Below are 23,546 nucleotides of genomic sequence, written 5' to 3' on the forward strand. Positions count from 1 at the left end.
CCCTCAGCTCCCTCCTCCTCCCTCACAGTGGACCCCACCGCCGCCACTGAGGTCTGGAGGGCCGTGCAGGTGAGCTAGCCCGCGGACCAGCTGTCCAGGGGGACCTGCGTTCACGGCCGTGCGTCAACAGTGGCCGAGGACGGGACTCCACATCCTTTCAGTCAGGAGGAAACCTCCAGGCAGGAGGGGGACGGGTGGGAGAGGCCCTGATGGCCTGCGCTGGCCTGACCCTGAACCAGGTTTGCAGAGTGAAGGTCATCTAGGCCCGCTGGGAGCAGGGGTGACAGAGTCCTGGGGCTGCATCGAGCAGCTCCACCTTTTCTCTCCTGCCCTTTCTGTGCGCGGGTCAGAGCTACTACGGGCAGGTGCTGAAGACGTCTGCAGACCTCCAGACCAACGCCTGTGTCACCCTGGCCCGGTCCGTCCCCAAGCATGTCCAGGAAGCCCTGCAGAAGGTGCACGAAGAGGTGGCGCTGAGGTAGAGTGGCCTGCGCTGCTCCCGCGAAGCCTGCAGTGTTGACAAGGACAGTGATGACAGCCTCGAGGAAGGCCAGCTTTTCTCACTAAGCCCTCTGGCTGGCCTTTTCTGCCGGAGTGCAGCGTGTCACCTCAGTGTGCCAGAGAACATTCCCGGCCTCCCATCGGAGGACACAGGCAACACGGCGTGGCCTCCCTTCCCCGGCAGCCTTGGCCCCTGAGCTGCCCTTCCTCTGGCATTGGCACTGCCTGGCCCACCCCGCAGTGCCCATCGCGGCCTCTGCTCCAGGGCACTTTCTAACCCAAAGCGCTCAAGCGCTCTGGCTCAGGCCGCTCCTGTTGTCAGTCAGCTGCAGCAGCTGTCTTCTGTGCTTGTTCTTCTGCAGTCAAAATTAAAATGCATGGGGTGGGGAAGATGGCTCAGTGGAATAAGCACTTCCCTGGCAAGCGCAAGGGCCTGAGTTCAATCCCCAGTTCCGCAAAATAAATAAATAAAATTTTTTAAAAATGCACTTGAGGAGCAGATAGCTAATAAGCACAGTCCTGGGTCCTGGGTCTGAAGCAGGCGCTCAGCAGCGAAGGTTCAATGCTTTGGTGGACAGATATCCCAGCTGATTTATCTAAGTCTTGGTACCTAATGGAGTGCCCACAAGTATTACGGTGAAGCAGATATGTCCCAGCCTCTGTGGCTTCATGTAGGACAAAGGCCCACATAGAAGCAAGAATGCGAGGTGGTGGGAGGAGGGGAAGAAGGCAAGGTGTGGGGAGAGGAAGCAGAAAGGGGGGTGAACTGTAGGGTTTTCACATCTAGCCTCGGGAAAACGTCCTGTCCACTTCCAGGTATTATGGCTGTGGCCTTGTCATCCCTGAGCGTCTGGAAAGCTGCTGGATTTTGGACCTCGGTAGTGGAAGTGGCAGAGATTGCTATGTACTTAGTCAGCTGGCTGGTGAGAAGGGACACGTCACAGGAGTAGACATGACAGAAGGACAGGTAAGGCAGAGATTGGGAGCGGACAGTTCTCCAGTATGTTCTTCAAAAGATAATTTCCTTTGGACTCTGCAAGGATAATCTAAGAAGGCCATGATATAGCAATGATCATTTTAATCCCTAGAGCTGTTTGTCCTGGAAGTGAAGAATGCTGAGAACGTTGAGGCTTTTTTTTTGAGACAGCGTTTCCCCACGCAATTCAGCCCAACCTTGAACTCATGCATAGTCCAGGCTGGCCTCCAACTTGCAGTGTGATGCTCCTACGTCAGCCTCGTGCCTGTTGGGATTACAGGCGTGCACCACCATTCCTGGCTTAGAGGTTCTTTGGGGGAGAACACAAAGTCAGAGTTTTAGCTGATGTATGAACTTCATGGCCCTCAACATTTCACCTTTTCCTCCTAATGTATCTGTCCTGAAAGATTCTCTCACTGAGGGAAGGGTTTGTTCAGACAAAACGCAGGTAGCAGGGAGTTTATGTGTAAGGCTCTAGCATACCTTCATAGGAATCTTGTATATTTATTCAAAATAGTCTTGGGGAAGTATATCTTATAAGTAATAGGAATTTTAGGGAAAAATAATACAATTTGAAAATCTGTTGATCATCAAATCTGTGTTTTTCCCCTTAGGTGGAAGTGGCTAAAAAGTACCTTAGCTATCACATGAAAACACATGGCTTCCAGACACCCAGTGTGGATTTTATTCATGGCTACATTGAAAAGTTGGCAGACGCAGGAGTCCAGGAGGAGAGCTACGACATTGCTGTGTAGGACTGTGTCCTCATAATTATCAGAAAAGCCCATTTTTTTGTAAAAGGCGAAAGATTTTCACAATCTGAAGAGAAACCAGAGTATCAGCCCATTTCTTCTGGGTCACCCTAATCTTGCCATTGGGGGCTGACTTGACTCTCATGAGAGATGTGAAAGTAGACCTTAGGCGTCTTCATAAAGGAAGGGGCTGGATCTGAGCTGCTTCTAGGCTGCTAGGCACAGAGCCCCCAAACCAGGAGAGAACGTACCACCAAGCACGGAGTGCCAGGGGCCCGCCAGTATAGCTGCGGGCGGCTCAGTGACAGTGATCGCTTCTGAGGACTGCGTCGCGAAGTGATTTCTCCATGTGTGAACACTGTATAGTTGGGGGTTGTGTTGTGGCCACTGGAGGGTGAACTCAGGCCCTCGCACTTGCCAGGCAGGCGAGCAGGCCACTGGGCTATATCCTGGCCAGAATAGCATATAGTTTATTGCTCCTTGCGCCACAGTGAACAAAGCAGCGTGATGAAATGCCCCAGAAAAAAGGATGCAAGTAAGAGATGCAGTCAGTGGGAGAGATGTGTGAGGCTGCTGATGCCATAGTGTGGTTTGGTTTTTGTTTCTGAGACAAGGTCTCCCTCTATAGCCCAGGGTAGCCTCGAAATCATGGCGATCCTCTTGCCTCAGCCTCCTGAGTGCTGGGATTCCAGTCATGCTCCAGCACACCTGGCTCAACATACTGTTTTAACTTTTTTATAAGTAGGAGTGTGCACTAAAATAACAATGGCTAAGTGGTAGAGGGCCTCTGTGTTTGAACCCAAGTACCACAATAATACTGCTAATAAATAAATAATGATAATGAAATATGCAAGTATGAATGCACATTAAAAAAATACAAGCTGAGCCAGCTGTGGTGGTGCATGCCTAGAATTGTGAGGCTCAGGAAGGAGGATCACGTCAAGTTTGAGGCCAGCGTGGGCTACACAGTGAGTTCAAAGATAGCCGGAACTGCATTTTGAGACCATGTCTCAAAAAAGAAAAAGAAAGAGAAAATGTACTGAGACTCTAAATACTCTGCTTACTTTTTTTTATCTTGAGAAAAAGTTGAATGTAGGGAAGAGGGGGATGCAGGAATGGTGGGGTGGTGTTGGCACAATGGTGGCAGCACCTGGAGGGACTGCGAGGACTCGGTCACTGAACATCTGTGTTTGGCTTTTCAGCTCTAACTGTGTGATTAACCTTGTGCCTGATAAACAGCAAGTGCTGCGGGAGGTGCACCGCGCGCTGAAGGTGAGCGAGCCCGAGGTCCTTGAGCCTTAGAGATAGCGCTTCCTGTCCCCCTGGGCTGAAGACTGCCACTCCCGCACCACGCTGAGAAGGGGTGGTAAGGGTAGGCAGTGGCAGGAACACCCCAGCTGTGGCTTCTTTTTCCTTGTCAGCTCTCAGAAAGTAGTGAGTCCTTGGGTCACGATTGTCACTGGACACGAAGCAGCGTTTCTCTTCCTCTCTTGCCTCCTGGCTGCCATAAGTGACCCTCGATGGGTATCTGCAGTATCTGGGGCCTCTGGGCTGCTTACAAAAGCTGGCTGTGAATAGACACTGCTTCCCAGGTCCTGCGCTGTTTCTTAGGGCTGCTGCTTCTCATCTGCTGGGATTTTGGCTGTTTGAGAAGCTAAGGAAGATGGGACTTTTACAGTAATATCTACTTTTTTTCTTTCTCTCTCTTATTTGCTTCATTTTATTTTTTTGTCTTTTTGAGACAGGGTCTTGCTCGTCCATTCAGGCTGGTCTTGAACTTGCCATGTAGCCCAGGTTGGCCTAGAACTTGCAGCGATCCTCCTGCCTCCGCTCCCCAGGTGCCGGGTAACAGGTGCGCACGCTGCACCTGCTCCTGGGCTAATGTGTCCTAAAGGCACACCTGCACGAGCTGCACAGCTTCCTCTGTGCCATGAAACGAGTTCCTTTGTGCTAGAGAGATTTCGGGGGCCGGAGGTGTCACTTGGTGACGGAGCCCTTCATACTATGCACCCATCTCTGTGTCCCACTCCCAGCTCCAAAGAAAAGAAGAGTGAGAGATTTTCTTGATTCACAGAGTTATCATAAAACAGCTCATAATATCTTTATTTGAGTAGTTTGCATGTTAATCGACCCATCGGCTATCTTCCTGAGATGCCTAAGAAAGGTCAGCATTGTTGTAGAATCTAGACCGCCCTGCTTTTGAAATCAGCCACGTGAAAATCCTAAGTTTCTGATCACTCATTTCAATTTATATGGATAATTTCCTTGGACTTGAACCCAAGGCCTGTGTGCACCAGGCAGATACTCTACCACACCCAATACTTTCACAACATGATATGTAATAATGACATTACGAAAAGCTGTAGATCTTTAAAGGTTCAGCGTCTACGGCCTGTTGTTTCCATCAACAGATGAATGGTCACAGAAAATGTTTGCACACAGGCAGTACCGTGTGCTGTGTAGGGAGATGGACTTGGGTCCCGCTAGGGAAGCGCACGCACCTGAGGCCGCGTTGTTAAGTGCAGGAGAGCGGCACAGCGTAAAGACCACGTGCTTTGTCTTCCATGGAAAAAGGAGTGTACAAATGAAGTGTGACATTAAAGACACATAGGGAGGGAGAGAGAGGGGAGAGAGAGAGAAAGAGAGAGAGATTATAGTCCAGCACATGCTAGGCATAGTGTGCATGCCTGTAATCCCAGCACTAAGGGAGGCTGAGGCAGGAGGATCACCACAAATTTGAGGAAGGCCTGGGATACACAGTGAGTTCAAGGCCAGCCTGAGCTATATGGTGAGACCCTGTCTCAGAAAAATAAAAAAGAGAGAGAAAGGACTGAGGTGGGTCGTGCACATGTATGAATTCCCCACAGTGTAAATCATTGTGCGTCATGAATACGTACTAATAGGCCAGGATGCGGCTCAGCAGCTCTGCACCCGCCTGGCAGGCACACGGTCCTGAGTTCAATTCCCATACAAAAAAATAAATAAATTAAAAAACCAAACCATATGCTAATCAAAAGTTTAAAAGAACCTATAAATATTGTTTATATCTTCTGTTAAGTTTTATGGCCACCTGGGGCTGCGTGTAGTTCTGACTTGCTAAGATCTGCGGCACCTTCAGTGTACATGGGAGAGAGATCTGGAAGGTGATTTTCTGCACGACGGCGGGGCAGAGGGCACTGGCCCTCCCTGCTGACTAACGAGGAAAGCAGCTTGTTTGTCCCCAGAAGGCCAGCTGGGTCAGTGTCAGCTCAGACTTTCTTCTGGGCTTTGAAATGCATCTGGTGTCCTCACCCATTTGTAATCTCTAACCTTGCCTGCCTGGCTTCAGCCTGGCGGGGAGCTGTATTTCAGTGACGTCCTCGCCAGCCTTGAAATGCCAGAAGAAATCAGGACGCACAAGGTTTTGTGGGGTAAGTGTTTTTTTTTTTTTTTCTTTAAGGCAGATAATTCTGTATGTGCAAAGCTGCCTTCTATTACCAGCAGGAAGAAGTGATTTGCTGTGAGGCCCGGAGCCCGAAGGCCAGGGGCTGGGGGCCCCCCTTCCTTGGCCCCTGTAAAGGGCCGCCATCCGGGGCATTTTAGTGCCGAGTCGCTACCAATCCTTATTTTCTACTGTAAAATGTAAAGAACAACAGCGCAGCGTACCTTATGGGGCCATGAAGAGATCAAACAGGGTAACAAACGAAAGTGCTGGGGGGGGGGGGCACCAGAGCCGGGGCCTCTTGCCCTCTCTGATTCTCATCCCTTCTGTGCTTTTCGATTCTTCATGTCACTTTATGGGAGCCTCTGGCAGATGCGGATGTAAATAAGTGCTGGTGATCACTCTGTGAAATGCAAAGTTCTTCTTTTCTTCTTTTTTTAATTATATATTTGGTACAGGGTCTGCAGGGTCTACAGGGTCTCACTATGTACAGTGGACTCAGTGATTCTCCTGTTTTCAGCCTCCCAAGTGCTGGGATTACAGGTGTGCACCACCACCACGCCCAGTCTCAATCCCGTCTCAGCGTGCCCCGGGGGTGGGGCCTGCACAGCACGCTGGGATTGATACACACACACACACCCCCCCCTGCTCTAAGCAGGCGCTTTAGTCCGCTGAGCTATCTGGCTGCAAAATTGTTTCTTTTAAAGTAAATGAAGTTGCCCACTGCACCTCTTGTGGTGCCCTCCCCCCCTCCACTCCAGGGTACACTTTTATCTTTGTTTTTAGTTTTTCTCCCTTTTCCTGTGGCCCAAACTTGTTCTGCAAAGCACACTTCTGGGGGCTGCGGAGATAGCTCAGAATAAGTGCTTGCCTAGCAAGTGGAAGGACCTGAGTTCAATCCCTGGTTCAGGAAAAAAAAAAAGCACATCCTTCTTTTAATTTTTCCTACCTCTCATAAATGTGGAACTTTGCCAAAAAGTAAAAGAAAACATGTGAACTTTTTTGTTTTCTCTTTGGTTCTGGGAATGGAACTCAGGACCTTGCGCTTGCCAGGCAGGCACTGTGCCCCTGAGCTGCATCCCCGGCAGAATGTGTTAACATTTTATGCAATAATAAACAAGGTGGGCATGTGATACATGTTTGTAATCCAAGTACCTGGGAGGCTGAGACAGGAGGATCACAGTGAGTTCAACGCCAACCTGGGGTACACAGTGAGATCTTATTTCAAAAAACTAAAAATAATAATATTAATAGAACCAGGGATATAGCTCAGTGGTACACTACCTGCTTGGCAAGTGTGAGGTTCCAAGTTTGATTTCTAGAAGCAATATATATATATATAATATATATATATAATATATATAATATATAGCTTATATAATATATATAATATATATAATATATATAATATATAGCTTGTATAATATATATATTATATATAGCTAAAAAGCCGGAAAATATTTTAAAAATATTTATAATCCTATATTCAGGGATAATCTCTTTAACATAGAATTTCTTTTTTTTTTTTAAATTTATGTGTGTGTGTGTGTGTGTGTGTGTGTGTGTGGCCAGCTCAGCCCACCAGGGGGCGGGGCTGGCTGGCATGTGGTGCTGGGGATTGAACCGCGGTCCCTGCGCTTTGCTGAGCTTAGCTTGTTCTAAGTAGGTGCTTTAGACCACTGAGCCATCTCACCAGCCCCTTTAACATAGAATTTCATATTTCAATTTTGCTTATTTAGCCTAGTTGCTAAGCCTAAATTTTTTTTTAAAACATTTTAACAATGTTTGTATTACACAACTATGTTGTTCATCTGTACGATACTTTAACCATTTCTCCACTGGAGATCATTTCGGTTGTTTCCAATTTATTGATGTAGTAAATAAAACTTGTCTTTAGCACATGTTTATTTGCTTGCTTGTTATTTGAGGCAGGATCATGCTACTATGTAATGTAGGCTGACACTGAACTTGCTGTGTAGGCCAGGCTGGCTTTGAATTTACAGCGCTCCTCCTGCCTCAGCCTTCTGAGTGCCAGGATGCAGGTGTGCGCCACCGCGCCCAGCTGTTTAGTATGTCTTTGTATTTAAAAACATAAAATGCCTTATGAACGTTAGTACTAGTTACTCTTGGTAGCAGATCGGCCTGGAGAGGGCTAAGGGGCAGCTCTGTCATTTCCTTCTGAGCTTGTGTTATTCCCACACCGAAGCTTTACCAGAATATGGCTGTGACCTAACAAACACGTGAATATTCCGATTGCAGCTGAGCAAACCAGCACCTCAGTGGCGAGCTGAGGAGCTCCTCCCAGGAGCCACGTGGTAATCCCACCTGGCCTACCTGGGACTCGAGGTGAGCGGAAGTGCGCAGGTCAGCTTCTAGTTCCAGGCCCGTGCTTTCGCGGCTACTGCGCGCTGATTCATTCTGCAGAGGATGCCTTTCCTGCGAGCCGCTTCCGGCATTGACTGCTTTGTGCCTCGGTCCTAAGGTGAGTGCCTGGGGGGCGCGCTGTCCTGGAAGAGCCTGGCCGACCTTGCCCGGAACATCGGCTTCTGCGCGCCGCGCCTGGTTGCCGCCAGTCCCATCACGGTCCAGAACAAGGAGCTGGAAAGAGCTATCGGTGAGGAGCAACTGGAGGGCCGGGGGCACCTTGACTGGAGTCCTCCAAGCGGGCTGACGGTGGTCCCGAGTGAGCTCAGGGAGGAGGCCTCGCGTCACCCGGGGACTCCCACCTGTCTCCTGGACGCTGGCAGCCCCCACCCGCAAAAGTCTGATATGTAATAAGGCTCTTTGAAGTTATTCAGTGAGTAGAGTAAATACCAAGCCAGATCACTGATGACATGCAAAGGCAAAAGTTACCTTTAGGGTGGGCTTGACCCCCCTGCTGAGTAGACCTGCGCTGCTGGCACTTGGAGGCCAACCACCGCATCTGCTTTTAGGTGACTGTCGCTTTGTCTCCGCCACGGTCCGCCTCTTCAAACTCCCTCCGGGAGAACCAGCTGAAAGATGCCAAGTTGTTTACAATGGAGGAATCACTGGACACGAAAAAGAACTAATATTTGATGTGAATTTCACATTCAAGGTAAATGGAAACGTTTGTGGGGTTAGAGGTGCAATTTGGTGGTGGAGCAATTGCCTAGCACACGGGAGGCTCTGGATTGTAGCCCTGGGACCCCAAAAAGGAGAGAAAAAGGCTCATGATTTCTGGCAATCTTTCTGCTCTTTCCCAGTCTCTATGTATTTTCTTTCTTTCTTTCTTTCTTTCTTTCTTTCTTTCTTTCTTTCTTTCTTTCTTTCTTTCTTTCTTTCTTTGGAGAAAGGGTTTATTTAACTCACAGTTTGCAGAGCTTTGAGTCCATAGTCAGCTGGCTCCAAGGCAGCACATGGCAGAGGGCAGCAGTTCATGACAGTGGAAAACAGCAAAAGCAACGAGAGAAAAACAGAAAGAGCAAGAAAGAAAGAGACAGAGAGATAGAGAAGACAGACAGAGTCAAGCCTCTTTCTGCTTCTTTGCTCCTTTACCTTATCTAGACTGCTGGGGTGCGGGCACTACCACCCAGTCAGCACACTGCTCCTGCAGTCACCCACCCTTAGTCCCAGAATTGCACACTCCCGCCTCAGTCACCTCCACAAAGTCTGGCCCCCTTGGCTGCAGGAGGCTTTGGGGTCATCCAGACATAAACCAAAACATTTCACCCTGGCCCCCCAAGTCTCCTCTGAGATCTGAGGCAAAGTGTTAGCTGTGAGCCCCTGCACAAATGAAAGTTAAGCACTTCCAACATTTAGTGGCACAAGATAGACATTTCCATCCAAAAGTTACAAACAGGGATGCAAAAGAATGGAACCAGAGCAATTCCAAAATCCAGCGGGGCAAACGTTCAGTCTGCGGTTCCACGTGCGAGAACGTTCAGTCTTGCGTGGCTCCGCCCTGCTGCCCTTCCGGTTGAGGCTCTCAGGGCTTCTCGCTAAGAATAAAATATTGCCCCACAGAGCCACAATGTCGTTATTATACTTGAGAGATTTCCTTAAGAGACGTCTCCTGTGGAGGTCCACCCGAGCAGCTCTCCTTGAAAGAAGAGCGAGGGTCTCCATGTTGACTGAGCCTGACCCCATCTCCTCGTATTGTTCTGTACGGAGCTGGCCGGGACTTCTGTTTATCCTTCAATCGGCCTTAAGCAATGTGTACTGGTCTAACTGAGGGGCTGGTGATAGTCTGAAAGTGGCGTGCCTGTTTCCCTGGTAACCCACACCTGCTGCTCTTTAATGTGAGACAGCACGGTAGAGCTAATGCTCTGCGCAGCCAGCTGGGATCGAGCCTCGAGATAGAGGCTCTGACTTCCTGGGGCTTGAAAGCCTACATCAGAGCCGAAGCACCAGACCCCTAAAACCTTAGATGCTGTCTCTGTGGCACGATAGTATAATGCACATGACTGTCTCTGCGTATCCTCTCCGCATAGGGCAGAGGTAAATGCAGGCCACCCACCGAGCTCAGCTCACAGCAGTCACCTACTTCCCACAATTCTCCGTCAATCCTCAAGCCACTGCCCCACTGAATAAAAACCGGGTGAGGCCCTGGGTCTCGCTCTTGGTTCTGGAAAGCCATCTTCGTAGCTGGACTTAGGGCCCCTCGACTCCCAATGACTGAAAATATAATTTAGTGTCTTTATTTTCACCGTGAGTTGCATTGAAAGTGGTAGAATGGAATCAACTTGATGGGATTCCAATGACGTAACTTTGGGATTACAAATCTTGGACCGAGGACCTGGTAGTGACTCCTACAGTCTCCTTTAGGGATTGGCTTGGCAAGCTACAGAAAAGAGGAGGGGACAAAGTCCTGGGTTGCACCATTCCAGCTGCTTCACTGGATCTTGGAATTGAATTGGTACTTGTGCTACTCTTTGCAGAATAGGTTTTATTTTATCAAAATGGAAGAGTACAGGCTTTGGGCTGGAGAGAGAGCTCAGCAGCATAAGCTTCATAAGCGTCTGCCCGGCAAGTACAAGGTCCCGAGTTCGATCCCCGGTACCCCCCCCCCCCCATGTACAGGCTTTGGAGCCAGACGCCATGTCCAATTCTGGCTCTGGTATTTATTACTTGAGTAACTGGGAATAACTCATCACATTTCTTTGAGATCCAGTGTGTCCCATGGTGATAGTAAGGATAGTAATACCTACTTTATAAAATTTCTGTCACGATGAGCTGGCTACAGCAACATTCCTATTGTGCACTGAGGTCTTATCTGTCCCAAAGGTGTGGCGAGGAGATGCTTCTGCCTTCAGAGGTTTGGTCCAAATCCCATGTTTTTTCAGGCCCCAGCGCCCTCCGCCAGGGGGACAGCAAACGGCCAGGACAGTATGACTAAATCAATGCACAAGACGAGTGTAGGCGCAGACAGCCCAGCTCTCAGAGGGTCCTCAGGTAGTGGCAGGGAGCCCTGTGGCAGGCAGGGCTGAGCCAGAGCGGAAGGCGCAGCTCCTGCGGCTGGGACAGCGAAGGCCGCCCGAGCTCCTGGACCCCTCCTCTTCATGGGCCCCCAGCACGTGACAGGGAGATGGCAGCGAGAGCACCCGAGGAGCAGGGACTTCCCGTCCAGCCTGGGGAGCAGGCTTGGATCTGACGCCGCCACCACCGGCTCCGTGGCGCTGAACAGCAGGACAAGCTGGTCAGCGGCAAGTCTCAGAGATCTTCCGGTCAGGAGCGCTCTGCTTCTAGGCTTTAAAAGATCACTTCACAAGGGGTTGGACGTTACCAAAACTGTCCCGACATCACCGAGCAAGATGTTCTCCCTAGGCTGGAGGAGGAGACACCAGTGCACTGGAGAAATTCCTGTTCCCGTTTCATCATAATGGAGCTGACGGAATTCCGCCACATCAGTTTTGTAATCCAGAATGCCACTGGTGGGCAAAGCTGCTGAGTGTGTTCCTGTGTGTTCTTTGCAGGGAGGCCAAAGTGGCCTTCTTCTTCTTCTTTTTTTTTTTTTTTTTTGCGGAACCGGGAATTGAACTCAGGCCCTTGTGCTTGCCAGGGAAGCACATATCCCACTGAGCCATCGCCCCAGCCCCAATTTATGTATTTATTTATTTATTTATTTTTGGGCGGAACCGGGGATTGAACTCAGATCCTTGCGTTTGCCAGTCAAACGTTTATCCTACTGAGCCATCTCCCAGGCCCCTGAAGTGGCCTCTTCTAATAACGCATTCTTTGCCATCCTAGCAGGGTGACGTTGTTGAAGTGGATGAAGAAACAGCAGCTATTTTGAAGAATTCGAGGTTTGCCCAAGATTTTCTCTTCCGACCAGTTGGAGAGGGGCTGCCAAGAGCTGGCGGCTGTGCGGCGTTAGCACCTGAGGTTTGTTTTACTTTCAGTCCTTTCCCAAGAGATGCATTCAAAAGCAAGCACGCCGCAGCCCACAGGCTGCTCTGAAGGAGCAGGTCGCCGTGCTTTGCAGTTGCCGCTGCGGCGTGTTTCTAGGGTATTTGCATCTATACCAGAATTTTAATTTATTTTATAACTTTACTTCTTAAATCCTGACAAATCAGTAACTTTTGGTCCCAGTATATCTATGAATAGACTTTGGGGCATCCATGAGACACTTAGAATTGCATGTATAAAATTACATATATTTTTTCTTGGGAAAGGATCTGTTTTATCTAGCTTTTTTTTTTTTTTTTTTTTTTTTTTGTATTTAGTACAGGGTCCACAGGGTCCACAGGGTCTCACTACACAGATCTGACCCATAGTGATCCTCTTGTCTTCAGCCTCCCAAGCGCTGGAATTACAGGGGCGCACCACCGTGCCTAGCCTCAGTCGCCGTCTCAGCGTGCCACAGGGGCAGGGGCGGGGCCGGCACAGCAATCGGGGATGAACTCTGGCCACTGCGCTCTGCCTAAGCAGGTGCTTTAGTCTGCTGAGCTTTCTGGCCAGCCCTTATTTTATCAAACTCTTAGAGGTTTAAAAAAACAAAAGCAAACAAACAAAAAAACAGAATCGCAGAGCTACCTTTAAAAAAATGTGCTGAGTGTGGTGGTGCACATCTACAGTTCTAGCTACTTGGGAGGCTGAGTCAGGAGAGTCCCTGAGCCCAGGAGTTTGAGACTTTTTTCAGAAACAAAGAAAAGAAAGAAAGGAAGGAAGAAAGAAGGCTAAGGATATAGCTCAGTGGCGTAAATGCCTGCCTGGCAAGCGGAAGGTCCTGAGTTCAATCCCCAATACTGGAAAAAAAAAAAAAAAAAAGAAAAAGAAGAAGATAAAGAGCAACTCTATGTGGCTATTATACACTGATCTGTATTTCCTTCTGGTATTTTATAAAAACTGATACAAAATTCATCTTTTACCAGGCATAGTGGCACATACCTACTATTTTAGCTTTTGGGAGGCTGAGGCAGATGGGTCTCTGTGAGTTCAAGGCCAGCCTGGCTGACAAAATGAGACCCTGTCTCAAAAAACACCAAGCAAATGCAGTTGTGAACCTGGACGTGGAGAGACTCGTGTTGGCATTTCTGCTTCAGCTTTTTTGTGTGTCCATCTAAGGACAGGATTCTTGGGCTAACAGTTCTGTGTTTAACCTTTGAGGCCACGGAGCTGCTTTCCACAGTGGCTGTACTACTTTGCATTTCTCACTGCAATGTGTGAGATTCCAGTTTCCCTAACAATTCCCAAATGTTTGTTATTTTCTGTCTTTTTAAAAATTGAAGTGGTTCAATCCCCACAACTCAAGCCAGCCAAACCTGCCCTCAAGGCATTCGGAGCAAAAAAAAAAAAAATTCCTTCTAAAAATTGAAGCCATCCCCAAAATGCTTAGGGTGTTGGCATTGTAGATTTGGTTTGCATTTTCCTACAGATTGATGATGGCGAATTTTTTTATGTGCTTATTGGTTATAGGTGTATCTTCTCTGGAGAAATGTATAGTCAAGCCCCTTGCCCATTTTTTTTTTTAATTTTACTTTTCCTGTGCCTACTTTTGAATTGGTTTGGATGTCTTTATGTTGTTGAGTTGTAGGATTTTTTGCCCTAAAATTGGAGAAGATTTTTTTTGGTCCAGTTCAGGCTGCCTTAAGGGTGGGGCTAACGTGGCTTGTGGAGCTGGGGATTGAACCGCGTCCCCTGCGCATGACTGCGTTTGCCCAAGTGGTGCTTTAAGCCACTGAGCTAACCAGAAAGCCCTCAGGATTTTTAAATATATTCTGAACGTGATGGTACCTCGGTACATCATGGCTTTTGGTACAATTTGGCTTTTGTGAATTCTGTGTCGGGTGACGAACAGGACTACAGATGGCCTTCCTGCCAGAGCAGAAGAGTGACCGTCTTTTCTGGAACGGTGGATGAGTTAAGTTTGCGAAGTGAGGCACTCCTGCGCTGAACCCGTGTCGGATCTAGGACTTGCAGAAATCTCTGCCATTCTGTGATCTGTCTTTTCACTCTCTCTCTGTTTAATTTGAGACAAGGTCTTGCTATGTAGTCCAGGCTGGCCTTGAGCTCACTTTGTAGCCTAGGCTGCACCCAAACTTGCAGTGATCCTCCTGCCTCAGCCTCCCAAGTGTTGGGATTACAGGCGTGCACTCCCTGCCCCAGTCTCACTCTCTTGATAGAATCCTTTGGTTCACAGAAGTCTCCGTTTAAATCTGATTTCCATGTGGATGAGCTCCAGTTGGTTTTTTCTTTGCCTATACTTTTGGTGTCATAGTTAAAAGTCAAGTGCCAAATCTAAGACTGGGAAGACTCTTGGAATATTCTTTTTTTTTTTTTTTTTTTTTTTTTAGTACGGGGTCTACAGGGTCTCACTACACAGATCGGACTCATAGTGATCCTCCTGTTTTCATCCTCCCAAGCGCTGGGATTACAGGTGCGTGTCCAGTCTCAGTCACAGTCTCATGTACCCTGGGGGTGGGGCTGGCTGCGAATTGAACCCCTGTCCCTGTCTGCCCAAGCAGGTGCTTTAATCTGCTGAGTTATCTGGCCAGGCTTTCTTTGAATATTTTTATTGCTGTGTTTTCACATTTAAAGTTTAAGCCTTAAAGTTTGCTGTAGCATCAATCAGTACTAAGGATGGTGTGTGTGCAGGCTGTCGCTCTTACGAGTTGCCGCCAGGAACTGGGAGGCGGTGCTGTCCAGGGAATGCTCCTGTGTGTGATCCTGCGCCGTCCCCAGGCAGGTGTGTGGGATTCCTGCAGGAGACCCCAGAGCGCTGCAGTGGCCCAGGTCACGCTGCAGGGTCACCACGTCCAGCTGAGTCATGCAGAGCCGAGTGCAAGTTCTTAGAGCATCAGAAGACTTATCCACTTCCTCAAGCCTGGGCCCTCGGATAAGTGTTGGTCCCTGCACTTAGGAGAGCACCCTCTGCTCTTCCCCCTGCTTGGTGGCACTCATCAATACATGCGACTTCCCAGCATGGGGCATGGTAGCGCACGCCTGTATTCCCTGTACTCGGGAGGCTGAGGCAGGAGGATCACTGCAAGTTCGAGGGCAGCCTGAGCTACACAGAGAGTTCAGAGCTAGCCTGGACTAGCAAGACGCTGTCTCCAAAAAAAAGTGACTTTGTGTCCAAAAATTGAAACAGGAGCATGACTATCTTTTCCAAATATTAAAAGTCCATTTTCCTATTTTAATTTTTTTTAAATTTTATTTATTTATTCGTGTGTGTGTGTGTGTGGCCAGCTCAGCCCACCAGGGGGCGGGGCTGGCTGGCATGTGGTGCTGGGGGATTGAACCGTGGTCCCTGTGCTTTGCTGAGCTTGTTCTAAGTAGGTGCTTTAGACCACTGAGCCATCTCAGCAGCCCAGTGCTGGATTTCAACCCTGCTCTTGGCCAACAGAGCGTCTCACAGCCTCCCCCCAGTCACAACAGTGGCCCAGCTCCAATACCGAGCGTTGGAAGCCCCAGGCAATCAGATGTAGCACGGCCTTGGCTGGGGTGGGAAGGAAGCAGAGTGTGGGGCTGAGTGCGTGGGCGCGGGACCCCTGCGGCTGCCCCCCGCCCGGGTGACCTGAGCGAATGGCCTGCCTCTCCGGCCACCGTGCGGGGAATGCTTTCCTCGCGGCGCGGTACTCCTCACCTTCTCGGCTGCCTGCTTGTCCCAGAGCCCTGCCGTCCAGGCCGGAGCCGCTCGGGCAGCTTGAGGTCCGCAGGGTCTGGGCGTCCCCAGCGCGCGGTCCGGTCCGAGGGGCCTGCAGTGTGGGTGCCCTCGTCTCCGGCGTGCGGTCAGCGCGGCAGCGCCCTTCTCCCCGCGTCCTCCCTGCCCGCCCAGGGAGTCTCGCTCCTGCCAGCCTTCTGTGGTCACAAGGCCTCGGGCTGCTTCCTCTTCCAGTTCTTTCCCGCCAGCGCCCAGAAGCAGCCCGCTGGGCTGGCCTTGGCCGAGAGCGGACAGCGGCTCCGAGCTGCTGCCCTCGGCTCTGCTCCGGTTCGGTCCACGGTTGGGGCTAGCGAGCACCGGTGACCACCGCATTCCCACCGCAGGGTCTGCAGACGTGCGCGGCGCCTCGCCCGCCGGTCGTCCCGGGCCGTTCGCCGCGCTTCTTTTATTATTCCTCATCATTATTACTGAAAATATATTTTAGTCCCACCTATTCACGTTATAACATCTCGGGTTCACTGTGCTACGTCCTTATGCGTTGGGTCATGTTTCGGTTCTGCCCCTCTCCGTGGCTTCTCTAAGTCTCCCCGGCCACCTTGTCCCCTTCCTTGGCTGATGCTTGTCTCTCTTCTGCTGTCTCTGCCTTTGTGTGCTTTGGCGCAGGTCTCACCACACTGTTTAGGCTGCTTTGGAACTCCCTGTGTAGCCTGACCGGCCTCAAACTTCCAGCGAGCCTCAGCCTTCCCAGGACTTGGACTGCAGGCAGTGCCACCGTGCCAGGCTGCTGTTCTCCCCCCAGTTCTTTTTTCTGTAATTTTGTATAGTAGGGACCATTTGCTCCTTGTCTGAGTCTGGATTATTGCACTGGATGATGGAAAGCTGCACCCGTTGTCCTGCCAGTGGCGTCCTTGCGCTCTCCTCGGGTGATGCTTTCTTGTGTGTCCAGCACATTTACCACGTTTTCTTTACCCATTCATCCAGCTGACAGACCCCAAAGTGGTGCCAGGTCCCGGCTGTCTGCATCATGCCTCAGCGAATGGGGGTATGCAGGCAGCCCTGTAGTGTGCCGGCTCGAAACCCTCTGGCTTTGTACCGAGGAGGCCTGGGATCATCCGGTTGTTCTGGCCTTAGTTTTTTGAGGAACTTCCATCCTGATTTCCAGTGTGGCTGTAGCAGTTCCCATTCCCATCAATAGTACAGGAGGGCTGCGGCGATCCTCCTGCCTCAGCCTCCTGCGTCCTGGGCTTACAGGTGTGCGCCACCACACCTGGGCAGTTATTGCTTTTTTATATCCTGGATAGTAGCTGCTCTACCTGGAGTGAGGTGGGGTCTCATTGTAGTTTTGATCTGCAGTTCCCTCATCCTGCCTAATGTATTTCATCCCACCTGTGTGCTACTTTTGTAGATCAGTTGTAAGTTTTATAAACTGATATATACAAACATAAAAATTGCAAAGACTTCACATGTACCATGTGATGTCATAGTACATGTATATATTGTAGAATATTTTATTGAGAAACAAATAGCAATGAGACAGTTTCAAAACAGGTTAGTAAGACAGTTACAGTAATTAATATGTAGAATGTTTACATCTGGATGCCTTTACCTTTCTTCTCTAAGTTTACCATTTATCGATGAAAAGATTCCAAATCCTTACTTCTAGTTTTTTGAAATACACAGCACATTATTGGACTCGACCGTCGACCTGCGGTGCCCCAGTGCTCCAGAACTCCCTGCCCTGTCTGACTATAGTTAGTACTTAGGGCCAGCCTTTCCCCTAAGCCGAGCACGGTCTTCCCAGCCTGTGCTAACGGCACGTGCCGTTCAGCTCTTTTGACCTGGAGCAGCCCACAGCGCTATCTCCTGTGGCTTGGCTTATCTTAAGTTCCAGGTCTTCTGAAGTGGGGAATTGACACTGAAGACAGATTTTAAAAATGAAAGAGCTATCCAGGCATGGTGGCACACGCCTGTAATTCCAGCACTCAGGAGGCTGAGGCAGGAGGATCCCTGTGAGGGAGTTCCAGGCCAGCTGTGAGCACTACCCTTTTAACTCCTGACAAATAACGGTAGCAATGAAACTTTTATGGAATAGTTAACATGAACCAGGGACCTTGCACATAGTCCTCGTGGTCACCACGACTTTATAGATGAAGAAACCGAGGCTCAGAGAAGTTAGCATGTTCACCAAGACGGCACAGCTAGAAGGTGGTAAATTCAGGGCTCAGGCAGATTCGAGGGCCGGCGCTCCTAGCGCTCCTAGCCAGCGTGCCACGCGCCAGAGCTGTCTGAGGGCTGCGAGGAGGCATCTGGAAATGACGCTGACACCATCGTGTGCTGTGGCAGGGAAGAGGAAGCGTGGAGCGCCGTGTTGCGGGGCCAGGTGTGGTGGTGCGTGCGAGGACCTCTGGGAGCTCAAGGCCAGCCTGGCCTCCGCGGTGAGACGCTGGCCCAAGGAAGCGAAACGATCCTTTTGCTGGGTGGAAGGATGGCGGGCAGCTGCTCCCTGCCAGGAACGCCTGTGTCCTGAGAGAGGCAAGCTCAGGAAGGGGTGCCGCGGGGCGGCAGCAGCGTGCAGGGCCCGGCGTGGAGGGCCCAGGCCAGCCGCTGGCCTGCCCGGGGGGAGCGCAGGCCCCGGCAGAGCTTTGCACGTTGAAAAGGGGAACGGGGACAGGGAGGCCAAGGCCACCAGCGAGGGGCTTCCAGGGATGACATGTTCCTGAGACTGTCGGTTTCCCGACTGCTTGGCGTGCCTGCCTTCCTGTGAGTGGCAGGCAGCCCCACAGTGAGGGTTTTCATTTCTATCGGATGAGTGCTCCGCCGCCCGCTTAAGCGCGCGTTCTGCTTGTGACTTCCCGTCTTTGGGTGCTCTGGAGCTGCTGCTGCAGCTGTCTCAGGTGGGACTGAGAGGAGGAGAAATGACACTGGCATTTCCCCGGGCGGAGTCCACTCCCTGCCCGTGGCCAGCCTGGCACCATGGGCACTCTCCACACCTGGGCAGGGCAGTCACACGTCCCTGCTGACACCTGCTGAGTGGGATTCTCTGGTCTGTGGTCTTTTTCATTTGAGAAGATCAGAAGATGGGAAAGGGGGCCTGCGCATCAGCCCAGGCGTTTACGTGCCTGCTTAAGCGAAGGCACTCAGGCTCAGGATACTGAGGTTCGATCCCCAGATCCTCAGGCCTTAAGGCTTCCTGAGCCAGCCAAAAAAAATCCTTCTGAACTTTATACAACTAAAGAATTTCATGATGACAGAAGATGGGGAGGAGGACTGTTTGTATGCTTCAAGTCCAAGGCACATACAATCTCACCAAATAAAATCAAGTGAGTGAAGCCAACCCTGTGGCATAATAGGGCGCCTTTAAGAAGCGCTAAGTGAAGTTTATTTTATTTTAATTAATTAATTTTTTCGCGGCACCAGGGATTGAACTCAGGACCCTGCACTTGCCAGGCAGGCGCTTATTCTACTGAGCTATCTCCCCGGCCCTGAGTGAAGTTTACCTTGGAAGAAGCAATGATGCAGTCAGGGAGGGCCGCCTGCATACCTGAACAACTGATAGGACTCGCCGGACCCTGGAATTCTAAGATTTCCTGTCCCTTCCTGGGAGGTCAGCCCAAATCACACTGGTAGTGTCTGGGGACCTCCGCACACCGCTGACCGTCCTTGCCTTGGTTTGCCTTTTGACAGCGCATCATCACAGACCCGTTCAAGCTTGCGGAAGAATGTGACAGCACCGGGTCCAGGTGCGGCCCTGCGGTCGCCGGAGGCTGCTGCCGCCCAGAGCAAAGCTGCTGAACCTGTGGCCCGCTCAGAGCCGCCGCTGGGGGCTGCAGGCGGAGCCGCCCGTAATTCCGCGTTGGCCTGCTCTTCCCTTTAGTACAGGCCAAGGGAATAAGTGGCCGAAATGGCACCATGTTACAGCCCACCAATAAAAAGAAGCAAATTACTTACTTATTTATTATTTTTTTGCAAATTGCTTTTTAAAGACGGTATTAATCAAAGGCTCACAGTGAGTCACCTAAAGACAGTCCCGTGACATTGCTGTAGCTCCTCAGGTATTCAGAGTTCTGGTGCCACTTAGTGGTCACAAGTGGAACTGAGCAGTGGCCGGGGCGTCAGAACCAGTGGCCAGTGTGGGGGAAGAGAATGCTACACACCTTGGGGCCCAGAGCCGTGCCAGGAGAGCGCCGCATCCCGCTGGGTCCCTCCGCTGTGCTCTTTCTAGAGCAGACACTCCTCCCCGTGCAATGGTATAAAGTTAGATTTTGGGGTTCTTTTGGTCCGGGCGATTGAACTTGGGCCTTGTGCCTGTCAGGCAGGCCCTTCTGCTACTGAGGTATCTCCAGGGTCCTGCAACAGTATTAAAGAAAACAAACAAAGAGTAAACTTTAAGACCTCAGTGCACCCTAGTGACTGATGACATAGTGATCATGTGGGAGATACTAACTGCATCAGGAAGAGTTTGATAATTTTTAAAAATTAAAGCTAAGAGTCCAGGATATAGCTCAGTGGTGCCGTGCCTGCCTTGTAAGCGTGAGGTTGTGAGTTCAATTCCCGATACCACACACACAAATGAGAGCTAAGAGATGTATGGGGCTGGGGATGTAGCTCAGTGTCATAGTACCTGCCCAGCAAGTGCAAGGTCCTGAGTTCGATTCCTGGTACAAAAAAAAAAAAAAGAGGTAAAGATGGATTTTCTGTTCCTTTATAAGGCAGTCAGGCTAAACTTCTGGGGGAAGTGTTAGGTTCTAGGTCCAACACTTAAAGAAGAAGGTTAAGAACATTAAAGGAAGGCCAGGCATAACCTTGGCCCTCAGGAGGCAGAGGCAGGAGGGTCGCTGTCAGGTGGGGACCAGCCTGGGCTACACAATGAGTTTAAGGCCAGCCTGTCTCAAAACAACAACAGCAACAATAACAAAAATTAAGGAAAAGTCCAATGATGCTTAAATAAATCTAAGTCTTTGAGGACACAGGAAAGTGTGAGCTGTGATCTGTGTTGGTAGGAGCCAGTATTTCAAATTTCAGATAACAGCATCCAACCAGTTAAGGGTGCCATGAGGCAATCCCAGCCAGCTGGTCTGCGCTCTGTGCAAGAGGAGTGGGAGCGAGGGGGCAGGTGGCCCACATTTCTCTCTCAGGACTGTGGGTGAGGCCAGTGCCTTTCATCGAGCTATGCCCCAGCCTTTTCTAAAATCGGAGTCTTACTAATTGGCTAGATCACCCAGGCTGGATTCCCACGGGTTAGCCTCTTATCTCAGCCTCCCCGAGTGCTGGGATTCCGGGCGGGGATTAGCCAATCGGGGTGGCCCGATAGGCTTGACAGGTGAGCTTGAGAATGTGTGGGCTACACTTTGGGGTGGATTTCAAGGACAGATTGCATTGGCGGGCTGTGGTGTCACACACTGGTGTGACAGGCTGTGACATTGGAGCCACCACAGACAGAGGCGGCTTCTGCGCCAAAGGCCTAGGGCAGCAGGCAGCTTGCACTGAACAACTGGCTGCTTCTTCATATATATACAGAATAACACGCCTGCAATCCCAGTGCTCAGAAGGCCGAGGCAGGAGAATTGCCACGAGTTTGAGGCCAGCCTGGACTACTTGGCAAGACCCTGTCTCAAAAAAACCCCAAAACAAAACAGGAAGAAAGCAGCGCCCACACCACACCTCACTCAGTCACTAACCTGGGGGGATCACTCTATGCATTTTACACAAAGCCACAGAATCGGTCCACAAACCCTTTCCTTGGGATAGTGAACCTAAAGAATTTAGGGAGCAGACTTTCTCTTCATTGATTATGGGTTCAAATACAATATTGTTGCTTCACTAACACAAGGGGTGATTTCTTCTAAGATAATGGAGGCCAGAGGAGGAGCGCCGGCTTCCTCTCAGGGGGCGCACCCTCCCCCTCCCTCCCCTGCCCTCTCCCTCCCTTTTCTCCCCCTTCCCTCCCCTCCCTCTCCTCTCCCCCCCCACCCCCTCCTCCATCCTCCTCCTCCTGCCGCCACAGAGCTCCTGGAACCTGTCTTTCCTTGGGTGTCGTGTGCTCTCCACGCTAGGGCGGGAATTCTGTGCAGGCGGGTCTGCCAGGGACAGAGGTCCTTCGGTCCACTCTTGTAGCCAAGTGGTAATTAGGCCCCTACTGCCCAGCAGACTTCGTTGCCACCCGTCCTGCCTTCTGCGAGTTGTGCGAGGTGAGAGATGGCACTGGATGGAAAGGGAAGTGGACTAAACGGGAGTCCCGCAGCTGGAGCTCACTGCTTCCTTCCAGTCTGCTCTGCAGCCCGGCCTGCAGTTCTGGGGGGCACAGCTCCCCCAGGGCCACGCGTGTGTCACGCAGTCTTACGGCTGGGAACGTGCTGCTGCTGCTGCTTGGTGCCTGCAGGTAGCATAGGCCTCACATTTGTTCACCATCCTGAAGTCAGCAAAATGAATCCAGGGTGCTGGGGGTGCACCACACTTGGGTCTGCTGACTTTTTAATTAGGACTAAAGCCTCTGCCCTTCTCACTGGGGAATGAAAAATGATACAGGAGACACAAAACATGTTCTTTCTAGAGCTGGCTTTGCTGTTGAGCTGTTGCTGCCCACCCGCAAGTCCTTCGTCCACCTCGGGAGGCACTGGGCCGGGCGTCGGCCAACGTGCATATCTGGAACCCCAGTACATGGGAGGGTGAGGCAGGGAGACTGCTGGGGGTTCAAGGCCAACTTGGCCTGCTAGTGAGAGCCTGCCTCAAAACAACAAACCAATTATCTAAATGTAAAAAATGGAAGGCACTGAACCCTGAACACTCTTAAGTTCCTTTCCAGATTTAGAAGCTGATTTGTGGGTCCAGCTCACATCGCGGTCTCAGGGTCTTAAACAATTTTTGAGTGAGTCACTCACTTTGAGAAAGTGGAATTAAGGTCAAAATGCATGGCTTCTCCGGAGAAGCTGAGGCTGCGGCAGCCCCGGCCCTGCAGTGGCCTTGCCCTGTGCCACCCGGGCTGTCCCTTTGGGCTGCATACGCTGCCCAGCCTGTTGGCCTCACCCGTCTGTCCCTGTGGCCCTGCCTGGAAATCACAGCTAGCACCAGGCTTCTCCCTGTGCAGACCCAGCAAGGGCAGGTCTGTGGCCTGGCCTGCAGCTTTGACACATATTTAATTCATTACAGGCAGCAGCCACGAGGGCTGTGGAGCTGGCCCGAGCCCAGTGAGGGCGCTTATGGTAATGTGACATATAACTCAGAGCCTAATTGCGCAGCCAGGTGCCCCGGGCAGCTTCCTCGCCCTTCCCAGAGCTAACAAGCTTCTGCCCGCAGCTTCCTTTGTGGCTAGCAAATGAGCTTCCTCTGCAGCCCGCACCCCAAATGTCAGGCGCTGGGAGGGCAGGGCGGCACAGCAAGCGCGGGGCCCCCGGGTGGCTGCTGCGCCTCAGAGCTCATCTTTTATTAACGGTCCTTACTTTCTTTTCTCAATTAACCTTATTATTCCTTTCAGCTGGCTCTAAGGAAAGACTGGGAAGGAGACATTTCCATTTGTACTTTTAAATAATGCAGCAGAAGCCCATGGCGTCACCCGTCCCTTTAGCTACAAACGGCCATTTCTCACGGCATTGCAAAGAGTCGTTGCTGTTGGCTGTAAAACCTGTTGGAAATCCTGAGGTGTTTCTTTACTGAAAATCACTCCTCAGACCTCCCTCACTGTGTTGATTTTTCTAATTACACAGAAGAAAGAAACAGAGGCTGGATGTATTTAAACATGAGGTGTGATACCAACTATGGAACGTTACACTCGTACACGATTATTAGAGATGCAGGAACGGACGGGGCACCTCGCGACCGTAGTGCTAAGCGAAAGAA

The 23,546-nt window shown here is 50.7% G+C and overlaps 1 protein-coding gene across 1 annotated transcript; it reads left to right on the forward strand.

The window, feature by feature from the left end:
• Nucleotides 1-6: 6 nt before the first annotated feature.
• On the forward strand, nucleotides 7-19,673 carry As3mt (arsenite methyltransferase; the record flags this gene model as incomplete). Its single annotated transcript, XM_023715625.1, has 10 exons — nucleotides 7-69; nucleotides 351-478; nucleotides 1,318-1,468; nucleotides 2,092-2,228; nucleotides 3,432-3,501; nucleotides 5,558-5,639; nucleotides 8,133-8,264; nucleotides 8,584-8,726; nucleotides 11,858-11,992; nucleotides 19,398-19,673. Coding segments are annotated over 10 exons (1,149 nt in total), but the record flags the coding sequence as incomplete, so codon positions are not given.
• Nucleotides 19,674-23,546: the final 3,873 nt, after the last annotated feature.

The sequence above is a fragment of the Octodon degus genome, unplaced genomic scaffold (assembly GCF_000260255.1).
Source record: "Octodon degus isolate 3935 unplaced genomic scaffold, OctDeg1.0 scaffold00042, whole genome shotgun sequence".
NCBI classification, from domain to species: domain Eukaryota; kingdom Metazoa; phylum Chordata; class Mammalia; order Rodentia; family Octodontidae; genus Octodon; species Octodon degus.